We start from the raw sequence: 17,515 nt of genomic DNA, 5'->3' as shown, positions 1-17,515 counted from the left end.
TTAGCTGCTACAGCTCCTTATAGCTGATCATGTCCGTCACAACAGCTTTTCCTGGCTACTAGCTTGTTTTTATCTGCACTATCTAGTAGAAACTAACCCCTCGTGTTAGCCGCATTAGCTTGGTCTTCTTTCTAGCCACTCGTTTGTAACTATAGCCTGTCTTTACAACCTCTTGTATTTTGTATCCTCACTGGTATCTGCTAGCTACTCCTATAATAGCGATCCACTTTGTTCTTGGCAGTAGTTTTTATTCAACACTAAGGCTAGTAGTTGTTGGCTTCTCTTGTTATCTTTTCGATTTAACTCGTCTTGTTTGTCACAACATCTAGTCATAACAAAATTATGTTATTGTCTGCCATTTTTCTTTACTACATTTGAATTTTTTTGTAAAAATAATTTCTAAAACCAGCATAATTATGTGCAAGATTTTTACTTTAGTTGATGTATTCTATAATTTGGTTCAGTCTAATCTTAAATGGCTTTGTTTAATAAAATGTACTATAAAAGATGCCGTGCTACCTCACAATCAGATATTCAGTATATAAAAACAAAAAGAAAAAAGTAATCGTATGCCATTTACTGATATGGATGAATATTAGTTACGCGGTTGAACACTAGAAGAACAAAATGTTTTTTCGCAACGATAATACTGGGCAATTTCCTGAGGCACACAAGACACACAGCACTGATTGAAAATACTGATTTAGTTTATCTGCTACTTGCTAGCTACTATTTGTAAGCCGCTCCAGCTCGTTCTTGCTAACTTCTTGTTTCTCAGTTCTGTAGCCTTTGCTGCCCTTTTCTATCTAGTACTTAATATCTTCTTTTGTCAGCCGCACCAGCAAGTTTTTTTGAATTATCAAAAGGCTATCCGGAAAAAAATCAAAATATATGATATCTCTAGCCGTACTGAGCAAGTAAGCCGGGTTCCACGTTACCGCGTGGCGGCGCAGAATAAAGCGGCCCTTCGGCGTAAACATCAAGGCGCGCGTGTAAATTAGATATGCAGCCCTCACGGGAGCTCCCTTAACACCAGGCCATTGGTTAATACTCACACATGGCGGCTTTTCAGTTTATATCGGCAAAGCGTGTGACATCTCCACTCAAGGTGCGCGAGAAAATCAGACCCGCGGTGCCGAAACGCCTGTCAGCGTGATAGATGGCCGCGCCGCAGATAGGACGAATGCAAAGGCACGCCCGTCTCGGAGGACAGATGGAATAAAGGGGAGTTGATCACTTCAGCGACTCTGTCAACAAACACCAGCAAACACAAATCTTCAGAGGATCCCCTCTTTGATTGAAACATCTTGTACTCGGGAGCGGTGTTGGGAACGTAACTGAAAAATTGTGTTTTGATACAGTTACTAGGTTTTTTTTTTTTTTAAGTAATTCAGTTACCCCCTCAGTATTGATACCAAGAGGTTGTGCTTCTGTGGCAAGTATTTGAATCACACTATAACAAACATAAATATTTAACTGATGGGTTGTGTATCAGAGAGATTTGTTCAACTGCCCGATGGCAGGGAAACAGTAAATGAAATGAAATGATCTGCAATTATATAGCGCTTTTCAAGTCAAGACTTCCCAAAGCGCTTTACAGTGTTCTTCACATTTCCCAATCGCGGCCGTGCTGCCATGTAAGGCGCTAACCTGGTTATTGGGGGCATTAGAGGTTCAGTGTCTTACCCAAGGACACTTCGACAGGAGCTGGGATTCGAACTGCGATCTCTTGATCCTAAAACGAGCTCTCTACCTCCTGAGCCACTGCCAAGGACAAGTATATTGTGCAAATAAATATATCAGAAAATGAAATAAAAATATACAACGATATAAACCAACAAAAATGCATATGTTTACAGACTACTGTCGGCCAATCCAAATTAATGTGTACAAATATAAGTCAATAACTTCAAAAATGATCAGTTCTCCCAGTTGTGGTTTACGAACAACCAAGCACAATGCCCTTTGCTTGATGGATTTAAGTGGATATTGTCCGTAGTACAATTGTTTATGAGAAAAAGATTGATGGTGGCAATACTTGAGAAGTTGGGGGAATCAGTGACATCTTTGGTGCCTCCTACCAGACCAGGAATTGAAATGACTTTGACAGAATGTTGTTGATGTGCTCTTTGCCAATGTCCTTCTCTTGCCCTAATGATTCAGGTTGGGCAGTTGGGAACTAGGCCAGTCCAATAGGTCATCCGGCATTTAAAACAGGTTTCCAAGTAATGCAATCATTTTTAGTTCTGTAGCCTTTACTCCTTGCTCTCCCACACAATTAAGGAGGCTATCACAGCTTAAATATTCCCCAGGGAACTACTGATTGACTGATTATAATCAGACGTAATCATGTGGCACATTCAGGGACTGGTAGGTATTCTAACTCTGGTTACACATTACTCTGAAAGTAACTTTATAGTTACAGATCACGTATATCATTCCATATAAGCCTACAATCGAATATAAGCTGATTCCTTAGAACAGCTCTAAAATAGCCACATCCAAAAAGAAATCGGGGAGAACATTAAAACCGACTTGTGGAAGCTGTGAACCCTTTTGCCTTGTACAATCAAGAGGGCTTTCAGACAAACTCTTGGCCGAGAAACACAATATGCATTTTTTCTGTGGGTTCCAAAACAGTTGAATAAATCCGTTTGCACCAATGTAAGGTTCGGCCTGGACCTCAGCCAGGTTCCTATATTCAAATGCTCTCTTTACCAGAAATAGGAGCCAGGATACTGCATATTCTTATTTGACTATTCACTGGATGTCTGAACGATTCGATATGCAGCTGCAGAGCCTTGGCCTCTAGTCTTATAATGGCTTAGCTGCCCAGCCACGGGTCAGATGACCCAATGGTCTTAACTGGCTCAAACTGGATAATATGTGCACATGGAAGGGCAGCCACAGCACCCTAATGAGTCAGCTCAAGTCCTAATATCTGGGAGACCTAATCTAGCAGTACAGTCCATGTTTTGATTCACTGTTCGCATGTTTCGCCTTAGGCGCAATTTCCAGAATTGAATGCCTTTTCATAAGTCATCTATAACATTGTTGGCCTAGTGGTAAGGAGTCGGCGCTCTCACTCCCAAGACTCGATTCGATTCCTGATGCAATGTTTTGTGATTGTGGTCTGTGATATTTTTGACTGATCAATCATTCCAAAATTCTACTGTAAAACCTCGAGTATAACTCTCACTCAATCTTTTTTTTAAGTAAAAAAAGTGTGCGTTATGCACGAATAAAGACTGTAATGCACATGTGTTTGTCTCCGAAAAGAGCAAGATACTTTATTTGAGTTCTTTACCACTGCAGCGGGGGCTCCTAATTAGACTTGTGTGGAGCCACGGCTCTCGCGATGTGATGTATGATTTAGGGTAAGAGAATGTTGCAAGCGATCGACCTTAGGGAAATCTATCCCCTTTCTCAGATTTTTATTTGGACTTGACGGAGAGTTCCCAGCACAGCTGAGCTCTTACGGGCCAAACTTTGCTTGTTAGTTTGCAGGGAAAAGAGAGAGAAGAGCGTGCTGTTTTTGACAGACTAGCACCAAAGGGAAAAGTGGGGAGAGTGGATCATAGTCTGCGCTTTAGCTTTGTCAGGCAAAGCTCTTGTGACTCAGCAAAGCAGTCGAGCAAACCACATTTAGTTTTTCATGCACGCTTGTGTTGCCCTAACACACAAATTTGCAGACACAATGCACCAAAAGAGAAGTCCGACTAGCCCACTTTTCAAGAATGTGTTTTTGGGCCGTGGTATTTATTATGGATGGCGGACTGTCTAAAATATGAGCATGTAGGAGAGGACATTTATAAAACACTCCTAATTTGTGTTTTTGATGAATCCACCCTAGTATAATATAATTTTACATATGTCAATAGATGTTAGCATAGTGCAGAAGCTGTAAGCCAAAATATACATGAGAGGGATTGGTGCTTAGAACTCCATTAACAATGAACAAACCCCGGTTAATCCTGATTCTGTTGATAGGGATCTTCACGATCCAGATGAAAGGTTTCGTCTGGATGATTTCCAAAGTATTTCTTACAAAAGATCCATGCAGATTCCGGATTTTAAAATCCGGATATCCGGCTAGTCTAGATGAAAATCCTAATGGTTCCGATCCATTCCTGTGGATTGTGCCATGTCTATTCCGGATCACTCGTCTATTCACATTAGCACATCACAATGTTTGACGTTACATTTCCAGAAAGTCCAAGTCGACATGCCGTCTTTGACGTCTTCTTCCCAGAAAGTATTAGACCTGAGGCTGGATGCCGCAACTTTGCCGGAAAGTGTATGCAACCCTTTTGTCCATAAACAAACAAATTCATCTATGCTTTTGTCTTTGTGGGACGTCTTACCGGTTATCACTGACTGACTTCAACTCATTTTGCTTCGATTCAAGTTGTGATCTATTTGGGCAAAACGACACTAAAGAAGACTACCCTGAGTGTCATATCATGGCGTCAGTGAATATAAACACGTGAATTCTTGTTCAATCGAAACCAGATGAGATATTCATGTATTTTCTACTCAACATAATTTTGAGGTTAGGGGTTCTGAGAATACCGGACATTGGCATATCAGGATACTCGGATAATCTGGATAATTTCTCCGATCCATTTGAAACCGGAGTAACCGAGTTTTACTGTACATTAGACACTTGATCCTCACATGACTCTATCCTATGTATGAATTGGCTAATTTCAAGTATCGCCTCATTTTCCTTTTGTTATTTTTTTTTTTCTTGTAAAATAAGAAAACGAATGTTTAACATTGGCAAAAAATATGACTTAGCAGATAATTACAGCAAGACTATAAAATAACCTTTTTAGTAAAATAGTTTTCCTATGTTTTCCTGTTACTATATTTTTAATGGTTTCAATTATTACTGTCCTATTTCGACTTTCAAAAACGTTTTTTTTTTTACTAAAACAAGAAATTAATACATAGTATAAGAAAAAAGTATAGATTTGTATGGATAAAAAATATTGCTTTTTTATAGCTCTCATATTAAGTTTTGAAAGCCCTTTTTTTAGAAAAATGAGGAAAATAATACACGATGTGGAAAAACGAAATATAGGACGCAAATAAACAAATAATTACTGTAATTTGTATGTTCTTCAAATTTTATGCATTTTTTATTTTATGAGAAAATATATATATATGAATATATATTGTCAATTTTCAATTCTAGTAATGTTTGTTTTATGTCTGTTTTTGTTCTGCTGGCAGATAATTTTACTTATTTTTCTGGTAAAATAAGAAAAATAATATTCCAAATAAAACGTTTCCCAGTAACATTTAATGATTGGGGTAGGTAAATACAACTGCAATAAAGAAAAAAAAATATGTAATGATCTCACTAATCTGGATCTGGATCTGTTTTTTGACCCAAATCTTAAATAACTTTGACCTCAAGGAAAAAAAAAATCTTTGTCAGGCTTTAAAATTTTTATTGGAAGTAATATTCAAAAAAACGACCCAAATTTGCCGGTGCAGGTTAATAGTGATTAATAAACATGTTTAATTCAAGCAACTTTAAGATTGATGAGTTGTCATAAAACTTTAACAAGAAATTAAATATGTAGTACTCTTTTATGCTCATTACTGTTGGAACAGAATAATTTGGTTTTCCCTTGATCACGTTGGGGCCAACGTTTAACAATCTGATACACTATATAAACAGAAATCAGAGAAAAAGCACTTGTGTGTTATTTTAAAGGACAAAAGAGAAAATGCAAGGCCCCGAGTGCGTGGTCTACTTCAAGCGAAACTCGCCCTACAGAACACCAATATCATTTCACGCATACTTTTACACAGGCGCATATATTCCTCCAGGCCTGCTGATCGCATTTACATTTTTTCTACCAGACATAGAAACACGCAAACCGTACCATCTGCAGGGCATATTGCAAGCGACACGCACGCAAACACAGAGAAAAACGCCTGCCGAATAACACATTCAAATCCACAAGCAACGCGGCCTACGTCAACAGAGTCATAAATGAGTGCAAACAAAAACAAGAATTGGTTATCACACATGTTTGCACCCCAGCAATCCCTTCTTACTGAATCCATGCATCTTGCGGAATGCGGTATTCACTGCTGGGAAAACAAATTGAGCTGTTGTGTTTGTTGTAGGGTTCAGCCGATGGGAAAATTGCATTTGGAGGGTCATTAAGTGGCTCAGGAGGCTTTTTTGAGATGGACCTGGGCATCCCAGGGCGCGTAACTGCTGGTATATCTAGTTGGTGTTGAGCGATATCGTAATTGGTAGGGAATAGATTGATAGGGCAACTGTTTCTTCAAATGGTTTTTAATTGTTTTATGGATGAAGGATTTGATTTCTCAACTACTCTGCACAGAGCTTCCAATGATAACTGATCTTAATCCCTGACTCGATGTGATTCCTGAGACACTGAGTCTAAAACTAAGTGCTGACATTCCATTGCCCTTTTTTTCTCAAAATATTTTTTTTAATCAGGACTTCCTGAAGAAAGTCCGGGATATTTTACTCTTTTGGATATTGTTCAATTTTGATTAGTTTAAGCTGTATCTAAGGCATTGACATCCCCAACAAATGAAGGCTATATACAATTCTACATACATACTATAACAAAAACGAAACATTAGTGGAAAAAAACTACTGAGCACCAGCACTGTTTCCAGGCTGGGTCTAGCAGGTGTTGATAAGACCCAAGGTCTTCTTCCAAAAGCACGCAAAAACCTCATGTGGAACAACGTAGAGACTGTGTACCAACTGGATGATTGGATTAATTGAGAAGTCGATTGCAATGATGTATATTCCAATATCATCTGTATTACTGGCGGTCAAGTGGTAAATGTCGCTACAACCTAGAGTCAATTCCCATTTAAAAAAAGGTCAGTGATTTTAATCACAGACACTTATGAACTGATCAATTATTTGACTATTATAGACTTATAAGAATTAATGTCATGCGCCTTATAGCCCGAGGCGCCTTATGTATAAAAATTACATGACAAAAGACTATTTTGGGGGGAGACTTGTAATCCGGTGCATCCTTATTGTACAGAAAATAAAGTGCATGTATGCAAACACTACTTTACGATCTGCCTATGTCACGGTTGCCATGGCGCCCAATTGGCCCCGTCCGTGTGGGACCAGGTGCAGCTCGTTGACGGATTGTCTTTCCTTCTATTTAAGCTCAGTGCCCTCACTCTTCCATTGTCAGTCCCTCAACGAACCTCTGCTCCGCAAGACGTGGGTTTTGACTCGGTCCTGTTTCCTGTTGGTTTTTCCTGTCCGGTATTGTTCCACTTTTTTTTGTCCTGTTTAATATCGGTTTCCAGTTTCGTTCCTGTCTAGTTTGTCCTGTTTAATTTCGATATCCTGTTTTGATATCAATCCTGTCTGTCCCGTCCTGTCCGGTATCGACGCCATCCGTCCGATATCTGCTCGGGCAATTGGTAACGATCTCGTCGGCCTCTGGCTTTCTATCATTCCACGCCAGACTGCTGCCTAACGTGCATGACTCCCCATTTCTTGTAAAATAAAAGGTTTATGTGAGAAACTTCATGCTTTTGGGTCCTGATCCTGTTTCGGATCTTGACAGTCTAACCGTTTGTTTTTTGTTTTTTTTTGCTATATTCTGGGATTCGAAGACAAGTTTTTTAAGTTTCACATGCTGTTAAAATAATCTTTCTATTCTTGCTGCTTTTTATCTACATCAAATTATAACGCAATTGTTTTTGTTTGTTTGCATGTGTATTGCCAGCTGCGAGCCCACGCGGTGGACATGAACGGCAACCAGGTGGAGAATCCGATCGATTTGTATATCTACGTGATTGACATGAATGACAACAGACCAGAATTTAAGAATCAGGTCTACAACGGCTCCGTGGCTGAAGGATCCAAGCCAGGTAAGCGAATATAAAGAGAAACATTCCAGACATTGCATCATTCTTCGCCTCTTTACACTTAAATAGTGTGCTTGTATTACATTTAAATGCACTTTTGATTCAAATTTGTGATACTAATTAACAGGAACAAATTGAACCGCTGATGGTGTGGTTTCACCGCTCATTAAAGTACTCCGACGAGGCGTGCGCTGTTTGATGTTGAAAAACACGTGTTTTGTTTTCGCTGCTATTTTTCCCTTTTTTACAAATGTATTGAATTTGATTAAGAAAGCTACAAATCCTGCCAACAAGAATAAAACTTGATTAGCTCAGATTATAATATACCGTGTTAGTTATCAGCCTATTGCACAACCTTTTATGGAAAATATCCTTAATTTTATTGGTGACCAGTAGTAGGCCTATTCAGTTTTTCTTCATGCTTTTAAGCGGCACAGCAGTTGAGCTGGCACTCAGGTTCCTCCAACATTCCAAAAACAACAGTTTAGATGGTAACTCTAAATTGTCCTTAGGTATGAGCAAGCACTTGTGTGAATGGTTGTCTGTCTCTGTGTTCCCTGTGTGGCAACCAGTTCAGGTTGTCGTCTGCCCACTGCCCAAAGTCAGCTGGGAGGGGCTCCAGCGCTCCTGCGACCCTACTGAGGATAAACAGTTCAGAAAATGGATGGATGATTGGATGGATGGATATATATTCACACATTTACATGTGCATAATATATTTCATCTTGTATACATCGTTTAATTTAGCATTGAATTAAAGCACAGCAATATAATATGTCCCATTTTAAAAATTCAATTACATGCATATATATATATATATATATGTATGTATATATATATATATATATATATATATATATATATATATATATATATATATATATATATATATAAAATCAAAATATATATATACGGGAAACTTTGTTTTTTAATGAAGGGATGGACTGATGCGTGGGTTTTCTTCCGGGCACTCCGGTTTCCTCCCACATTCCAAAGACATGCATTTCAGGTGGATTGGCCGGTCCAAATTGTCCCTAGGTGTGAATGTGCGAGTGAGTTGTCTGTCCCTGTGTGCCCTGCGATTGGCTGGCATATATATATATATATACCTCATCTCATCTCATCTCATTAGCTGCACTGCTTATCCTCAGTAGGGTCGCGGGGGGGCTGGAGCCCATCCCAGCCATCTCCAGGCAGTGGGCAGGGGACACCCTGAACTGGTTGCCATATATATATATATATATATATATATATATATATATATATATATATATATATATATATATATCCCCGTGCTTGCGTGGGTTTCCTCCGGGCACTCCGGTTTCCTCCCACGTTCCAAAAACATGCATTTCAGGTGAATTGGCCGGTCCAAATTGTCCATAGGTGTGAATGAGCGAATGAGTTGTCTGTCCCAGTGTGCCCTGCGATTGGCTGGCAACCAGTTCAGGGTGTCCCCTGCCCACTGCCCGGAGATGGCTGAGATGGGCTCCAGCCCCCCGCGACCCTAATGAGGATAAGCGGTATGGCTAATGAGATGAGATGAGATATATTAATGATAGTTTTGACAATTTTGTTTGGCTTAAAAAGCTTGATGACCCATTTGTGGCCCGAGGGCCGTAGTTTTCCCACCCATGTCCAGAAACAAACGGCTTTTATTGTTTTGTATGTGTTATAGAAAAAATAACTCCAATTAAAGTGCTAGGGCCCTTAATTTTTTGGGAAGGTGTCCGGGTTCAAAATGACACCAATCAGTATTTAGCTATGTTATGGCAAATGACAGAAGTGTTTAACATTACAAGGATTAAAAATGCTAAATTTCGGTCTCATTGTTTGTCTCCTGCATTCTTGCATTCTTAATGGTCAGGCCAAAATCAGCTCAAAAAGATAAAACAAAGATTAAATACAAGTAACATCCAATTATATACATATACATATCTCATCTCATTAGCTGCACCGCTTATCCTCAGTAGGGTCGCGGGGGTGCTGGAGCAATAAAATTATGACTCACAACACGTGGTATGTTTTCTCTCCTGGCTTTGATCTCTTTGATCACCGGCAAAACTAACAAAAACTGCGACAGAAACAAAATGAAAATAAATCCAAACAGCTTGCCAACATCATTTTTGCCGTTCCATGTATTCCGTTACTCCCCAAGCCTGCACAAAATGTAGTAATTTTATTCATATTTAGTTTCTTTTGTCTTTTATTAGCATATTTGGTATTGGAGTAATCCAAAAGTAATTGAAAGTAATCCAGTTAAAGTAACCAAGTAACCCTACCCAACCCTGTAAATGAGTATATGGAAATATATGAATAACTTGATTAAAATGTTGACGAGATGATTAAACAAATACAAATGTTATAACTGATAACTTAAGCAATTATGAATATATTTGCAGTGACAAATATTAATATTTAGTTACTGTAGATTGTAGACTGTTGTGCCGGCTGGCTGCTACTTGCTGAGGTGCCAGACATTGAATTAAAACAATCTGCTCGTCTTGGTTGAAAATACTAGTGCACGTAAATCTCGTAGGTAGCGAATCAAAGCGTAACCATAAATAAATATTCTAAACGAAGTGAAGTAATTCTCAAAATGTTGTGTTCCCAACCCAGCTGTGGGATCTATGGACCAGCAGTCCTTTATAAGCAATTCCAGTTTTTGACATGTGCAACAAACCAAGAGTTTATTTTTTTAGGATTTGGGGGTTTGTTGGCTTTATGAGACCTTCCCTTAACAATGTATGTTTTATTATCAAATCCTTTAGACCATGGAGAGAGGACAAACTTGGCGGGGATATTAAAGGAACCGAGCTGCGGTCAAGCTAAATACGAGTGCAGACTGTTTAAGTAGATTTCTTGTCTCGGATGGACCGACTCTTGTTCTAACAATCAGACCCCGAGGACCCGTGTTTGTCTTCACAGCGTTTCGTTATTGTTTTGTTGCAAAGTTGAATCTCGAGGGCATTTGTAGACAATATAGGAAGGCATGATGTGTGTCTGGATGTGTGTGTTGGACTTCTTCTCAGTGGAGCGTAGATCTATATACAGAGAACCTAATTAGAGAAAGCAACCAGACATTTCTGAGTCTTTTTTTTCCATTTCATCACTGTCATGCTCACTGCCTAGTTCCAAATGAGAATATTAAAAGGGCAATGGTGTCACATTTAAATTTGGTTTTGACAAGAAAACACTTTTTGATCCAAATAAACACGAGTCTCCAAAGTATTTAGCGCCTGCTTGTTCTTGTAAAGTTAGGTGTTACCTATTTGACGATGGAAAACACACTTTTTGAATCAATTCCTTTTAATTTCAAAGGTAACACAATTGAATAAATAAATACATTGATAAATTGATAAATAAATAAATATATATAATGTTCCGTTATCCTGACATTTCTGTAAAGAGCCTCCAAGTTTTTAGGTTCTGCATCTGCAGACACATTTATTAAAGGTTCAGCGGAGCAATACACCACATCTCCCAAACTAATGTAGCATGAAAGCCACCAAAGAGATCTGCAGAACCGTTACCATCACCAGATGTTACACCATGAGGGAGGCAAACTTTCCGTGAGGATCAATTTCAGAGGGTTTTATTTGTTACATTGTAAGATTGGTTTGGGGTTACTCTTCTTATTGGCTATGCTGATTGTTTTTATTGCCAATCAGTGTTTATTTTCCAGTTTACTTGGATTTAAGTGTTTTTTTGTTTTGTTTTTTTTCTGTAAAACTGTGAATTTAAGGAGATAAAACGGTTTTTTAATATATTAGGTTGTGGTCCAACATTTTGACATCCCAATTATCCATTTTTTGTTGTCGTTTTTGGTATCAATCAACACCTAAAGATAAGAAATCAAACATGCTAGTTTGATAGAAATGGTTAAGAAGCCCACAATATCAACATTGGTTTCCTGGAAAACCTTGTAAATTTGTGGTTTGAGTAATTCGCTAGTAAACAATAGTTTTGTACGCAAAGTGAAGATAAAATTCACTGTAAGAACTGAATCTTTTCTTTCCTCACAGTATAGCTTGCTAGCTGTCTTCTCACTCGCTAGCAAGTCATGTGAATTTGTCCCACAAAACTACAAAATAAAGCTCTGCATGCTTTTAAGAGCACAAACTAGAAGTATTCTATTCTTAGCAACATTGTTAGGTTGAGAGGAAAAATAGAACATCAAAGTAAAACAAACCAGAAGTCTCTTATAAGCTATTGTAATATATATTCACTTTGGAAAGCTAAAAAGTCCAAATCCCAATGTTTTTACTCACCCTTTGAAATTATTCAACCTATTTGTTTCAAAATACATAAATTAAGCTCATTTACGTACAAATATAAAAACTTAATCCAGTATTTCCGTTCAGCTCAATCTTGTGAGGTTGCTTGTTAGCTTGGTTCTCTGGCAATTAGTATATCTCATCTCATCTCATCAGCCGTACCGCTTATCCTCATTAGGGTCGCGGGGGGGCTGGAGCCCATCCCAGCCTTCTCCGGGCAGTGGGCAGGGGACACCCTGAACTGGTTGCCTGCCAATCGCAGGGCACACAGGGACAGACAACTCATTCGCTCATTCACACCTAGGGACAATTTGGACCGGCCAATTCACCTGAAATGCATGTTTTTGGAACGTGGGAGGAAACCGGAGTGCCCGGAGGAAACCCACGCAAGCACGGGGAGAACATACAAACTCCGCACAGAAAGTCTGGAGCTGGATTTGAACCCATGACATGAACTGTGCCGCACAAGCGCTAACCACTGCGCCGCCGTGCTGCCCCAATTAGTATATGTACATGGTAAAACAAAGCCACGACACAAAGAGCCACAAGCGCAGAATTAGTAATGACCCTGAGAAAAACAAAAAAAAGGCTCTGAGGAAACTATTTAAGTGTTTGCTTAGAATTCTAAAATGTTTATTGCAAAACCCAGTGCTTTCATTTATTAAATTCTGAATTACTATACAGTAGGCTACAGTGTGAGAACTAAAAATGGTGATTCCTTGCGGCATAGCTACCAGCCTGCTAACTATCCAACTGGCTAACCATGTAACATTGTCCTGCAGAACCAATGAAACAAAGATAAGAACGACTACCGTCTACAGACTGTAGGCTAACAAGCTAACAGCCTATAATGCTAACGGGGTTTGCTAGGCCATCGGACTACTAAATCTAAACGTTGTACGGTCCTCATTTTTTTAATCAACTAATATTAAACTTCAGTTCGATACAAACAGTTCAATACAAAAATCAGTCAAAATATAGTCAGAAACTCATGTGTAATTTTTTAATCACTGTAATTTGTCATTTCCACACCCATTGCAATCTAGTCTGATGCAGTAGGAAGAACTGCTTATTCATAATCAGTTGACGCATATTACAAATCAAAAACTGATTACAATGTAAAACAATTTTAAAAATTGATATAGCACTTTTTGGGAGGAGTAATAATGCTGCGGGCATTGAACCAATCAGACACAAGATCTCAGAGTTAATTCTAATGAACCGTCGTCAAAAAAACGCACCTTTTTATTTTTCAATTTTGAAGCTTGTTTGCCGTGACCGGTGTGCAGAATCGAAAGGGAATATCAAGACGCTTTGAAATATACCGTCTTGCATTGAAACTGACCTTTTCATTGAGCTGGGAAAAGCTGTCAGTGACTTTATTTCATAGTGGTTGCTTTTCTGAAAGTTACTTTCCTATTGTCCACAGAGAGCGGTCAGCTCCATTAGAGGTCGGGTTCACGCTTACCGCCTCATTATTTCCAAAATCAGCGATTCAGTATTTCGTTTGAACCTCCTGTCCTCCACTTCAAGCTCAATCTCGACACCGATAAGAACTACTCACTTGGGGGATTTTACTAGAGGCTACTGTACAGTTTTTCCTCAACTTTTGAATACCCTCGACCAGTGTTATGAATAACCTGTTATCAAGGAACACATCCCTGAAATGCAAGTACTTTTCTCTGTAGCGAGTACAGATGCTCCCCTACTAAAAATTCGAGTTACGAACAACGGTACCTACGAACATTTTTTCAGGATGTCGAAAAATATCCGGACATTGCTGTAAGTTAGATTTTGTATTTTGTGCACCTTTTTTGCGAGTACAGAACAGTACTGTAGGGCTTTTTTACACCGCTACCGGCGTGTGGCGTTGTGTGAGCTCACCCAACCTTCCCCCTGAAGAAGAATTCCAGCTTCTACTTCCTAGTTCGTGTGTAAACTTCACTTTATTTATCTTTATAGAGCATATTTTTTATAAAATGTTTTTTTTTTTAGTATAAAATGACACGGTCTATATATTGCTTTCTTGCTCAGCCAATTAAATGATGCATAATACGTAGGATCATTCATTTGTAAATCTGACTGTGCCTCATCAGACACAAACCTCATCACATGTACCGTATTTTCCGCACTATAAGGCGCACCTAAAAGCCTTTATTTTTTTCAAAAGCTGACCATGCGCCTTATAATACAGTGCACCTTATATATGGATCAATATTAGGTCGCAAAGTCTTGCAACTAAGGCAAGCAGCTGCCGACTAGATTTTCCCCCGAAGGCGAAGTAGTTCGCGGTGTATGCTGGGATTTATATACCATTTCCTAACCAATGCGTCAATCATCATTTGAATCAGTCACTATTGGCTAAAGTTATTCGGAGGTAAAGGGGGTGGATCATTTTTATCATTTACAGGCTCGCATAGGCTAAAGTGGCGAAACAAAGCCTGCAATTGGCCGAAAAAGATGAATGTGAATCACACGTTGGGTTGCACTACGGCATAGAGAAAACATTTTTTACTATTCTGTATTTGTAAATATTTTACTCTCCTGGATTTACTACACTCACGGTTGTAAGAAGACAATGGTTATGTATCATTATTGAATGCGATGGCTGCAAGAGAACTTAGGTGAGCTATGCGGCTTTATATTTTCCCGGTATCTTGTTTTAGAACGATCTTGTAGTTTCTGTGATGAGTCTATTTTTAAACTAAATTCAATTCAAAGTGTTTATTGTCATATGCACAGTAAAGAACCCCGTTTCCCTGCACAGTAAAATTCTTACTTTGCTGTCCACACAGTTGCCAGCAAAAAATAAAATGGAAACTAAGAAATGTTTGGCATTTCTTGAATCCCAAGACTTTAACCTTACGAATGATATTTGGAACGATGCATTTGAGTGATTGGTGACATCGTACAGACACTGTTTCCGCGCATGTCTGAGACACGTATTTGCTTCTTTGCAAGCTTTCAGAATGTTAAGGGGGTAATAAGTTTGACTGAACTATCTGACTGTTTTGTCGACGTTCCCATTGTAGCGCCTTATAATCCGGTGCGCCTTATGTATGGAAAATTTAGGACCAAAAACTATTTTTTGGGGGTGCGCCCTATAAACCGGTGTGCCTTATAGTGCGGAAAATACGGTAACTGGAATTATTGAAAAAAAAAAAGTGAACTTTTAAAATGGGCCAGAATGAGTTTACCGTTGTTTTCTATGTGAAAAATAAATTCAAACCACAACCAAATCAAACCCCAGAATACGTTCAAAAACTGAGGCAAGCACTGCACTTTTTCTTTACTTTTTCTTCTTGGCAATTTCATCCTCGCATAATCTAATTGTGGATATCCAAACTTCTTCCAAGCGTAATTGGGTAGCAAAAGTTGATTCTGGCTGAAGATGTTAGAGCAGCTCACATAGCTAGCGGATTATATCGGGTCACACGAACAAAAATGGCCAATAATGTTTGCGTTCGCCACCAGGAAAATGTTCGGCTCCAGCGATTTTGGGACGAAAAAGCAATTAGGATTTGGTATTAGTATTCAAATTAAAGAGGAATTAAGCAGGCTCAGAGCTGAACCCTTTTGGCCATGGCGGTCATCTTTGGATATGAGATGGGGGCTATCATGGAGGCTTCTTTTTTGTAATGAAAAGTAGTCGGGCCAAAACGTGAAGTGGCTGATAATATTTTAAAGGAAACGGGCCTTTATTATCCTTTCAAGCGTTAACGTTTCCTTTCTGTGTATGACAAAACCTGGTTTGTAAGTTAATGAGGTTTGAAATGGGATTCTCGGCCACAATTACGCTGTCAGGGGTATGATTACGCCACCTGTACCTTTTTTCTGTGATTCTGACAGATTTGACGAACGCATTATGTAAAAATATGGATTGAAAATGTATTCGGTAGAAAACCAATAATATTTACTTTGAAACTGTCGGGGTCAAGCGGAGTAAGTGCCAGGACAGATGTCACGTTTGATTCTGGTGGCATTTGAAAAAATCGATTCCTTTGGGTAGTACTACAGTAAGTTCTCAGATATCTTGAATGAAACGTTGAAAATCTTCAAAGAACCGATGCCCTTCATAAAAGCCCTCCAAGGTCAGATTACCTCGAGATGACGGACCGGGTATGGAACAAAATAACAACTATATATTTACAATTATAAATACAAAACACGTTATTGTTTTTTATTGTCATTACACAAAAGTACAACAAAATTAATGGGCTTCTCCTCTCAGTGTAAGAAAGCGATTTAGAGATCAGGTATATTACTGTGCCAGGTCTCCGCGATAATTAAAATATTACCTTTACAAATGTAGCGGTCATTTGTTCCATGGGTAACGGATTTAGCGTTGGAGAGATACAGGCTCAACAGTGGTGGCTTGTTTTGTAGCCGTAGAAGTAGGCCAGACCTTCTGCATCAATATCCCCTTCTTTCCCGCCGCTGCCTCAGTCGTTTCCAGAACCTGATAATAATCCACGGAGCACTCGCTGGTGATCACCATTTCTTTCCTCTCTTCTGACTTTCCTCAAAGTCTCATTTATTTTATGAATTTATTTTCAGTGTAACAAACCTCTAAAAGCTTGCTGTCCCCTTGCTTCCCAATTTCTTTTGGTGGGCACATTAACTTGCGCCCACGATGCTGTTTGACTGACATCATACACTAGCCTGTCACAGTCACGCACACAGTTACTCACCCCCACCCAACACATACACACACAACCACCTCCATGTTAGCATTCGCTCTCTGTTGTCTGCTGAACACAAAGCATGATACATTTATATCAAAGACAATAAAGATAGTCAATTCAAAATTAGTGAAGCAGTGAACCAGCGATAACCAAAGCGCTAAAGTAGCAATGGATTACTGTACATATTTTCTTCAGCCATTGAATAACGTTCCTTGAGTACTTTTTTGATTTTTTTCTGCAAGACAATTTTAATATTTTCTTGCATTATTACATGTTGTCATAATCATACAAACTAGCTCTAAGAAATGGATGGGCAAACCTTTTGAATTGCGGATCGCCTTGGGTTCTAAAAATTTGCAGAGGGCCCCGACCAGAAGGAAAATGATTTATTGATTGTTTTGATTTTAAGTATTTGCCAATAAAGTGTTTGGATCGGATACATGTCATGAAACTGTTTTTAAAACAATTATAAGTAAGTAGTTCCTTTTTAAGCATTCATTTGATAAAATGTGTTATAAACTCAAAAGGAAATGAAGAAGGGAATATTTGTTTTTATTTAATTTTGTAGCAAAATACTTGGTATTTTGTTGTTGTTTTTTCTTTCTTATCATCAAATAATTCACTCATATTAAAACATATTTGATGTCA

The 17,515-nt window shown here is 38.7% G+C and overlaps 1 protein-coding gene across 2 annotated transcripts in view; it reads left to right on the top strand.

The window, feature by feature from the left end:
* Positions 1-17,515, top strand: part of cdh4 (cadherin 4, type 1, R-cadherin (retinal)) — a 323,086-nt gene that overhangs the window by 247,008 nt on the left and 58,563 nt on the right. For both annotated transcript variants that reach the window (XM_088338690.1, XM_088338689.1), the window contains exon 6: positions 7,764-7,908. In XM_088338690.1, coding sequence (XP_088194816.1) covers positions 7,764-7,908 — 145 coding nt within the window. The remainder of the gene's footprint in view (positions 1-7,763; positions 7,909-17,515) is intronic.

This window comes from Urocampus carinirostris, chromosome 6 (assembly GCF_059441175.1).
Source record: "Urocampus carinirostris isolate Australia breed hairy pipefish chromosome 6, RoL_Ucar_1.0, whole genome shotgun sequence".
NCBI classification, from domain to species: domain Eukaryota; kingdom Metazoa; phylum Chordata; class Actinopteri; order Syngnathiformes; family Syngnathidae; genus Urocampus; species Urocampus carinirostris.
This window is presented reverse-complemented; position numbering and strand designations above follow the sequence as displayed.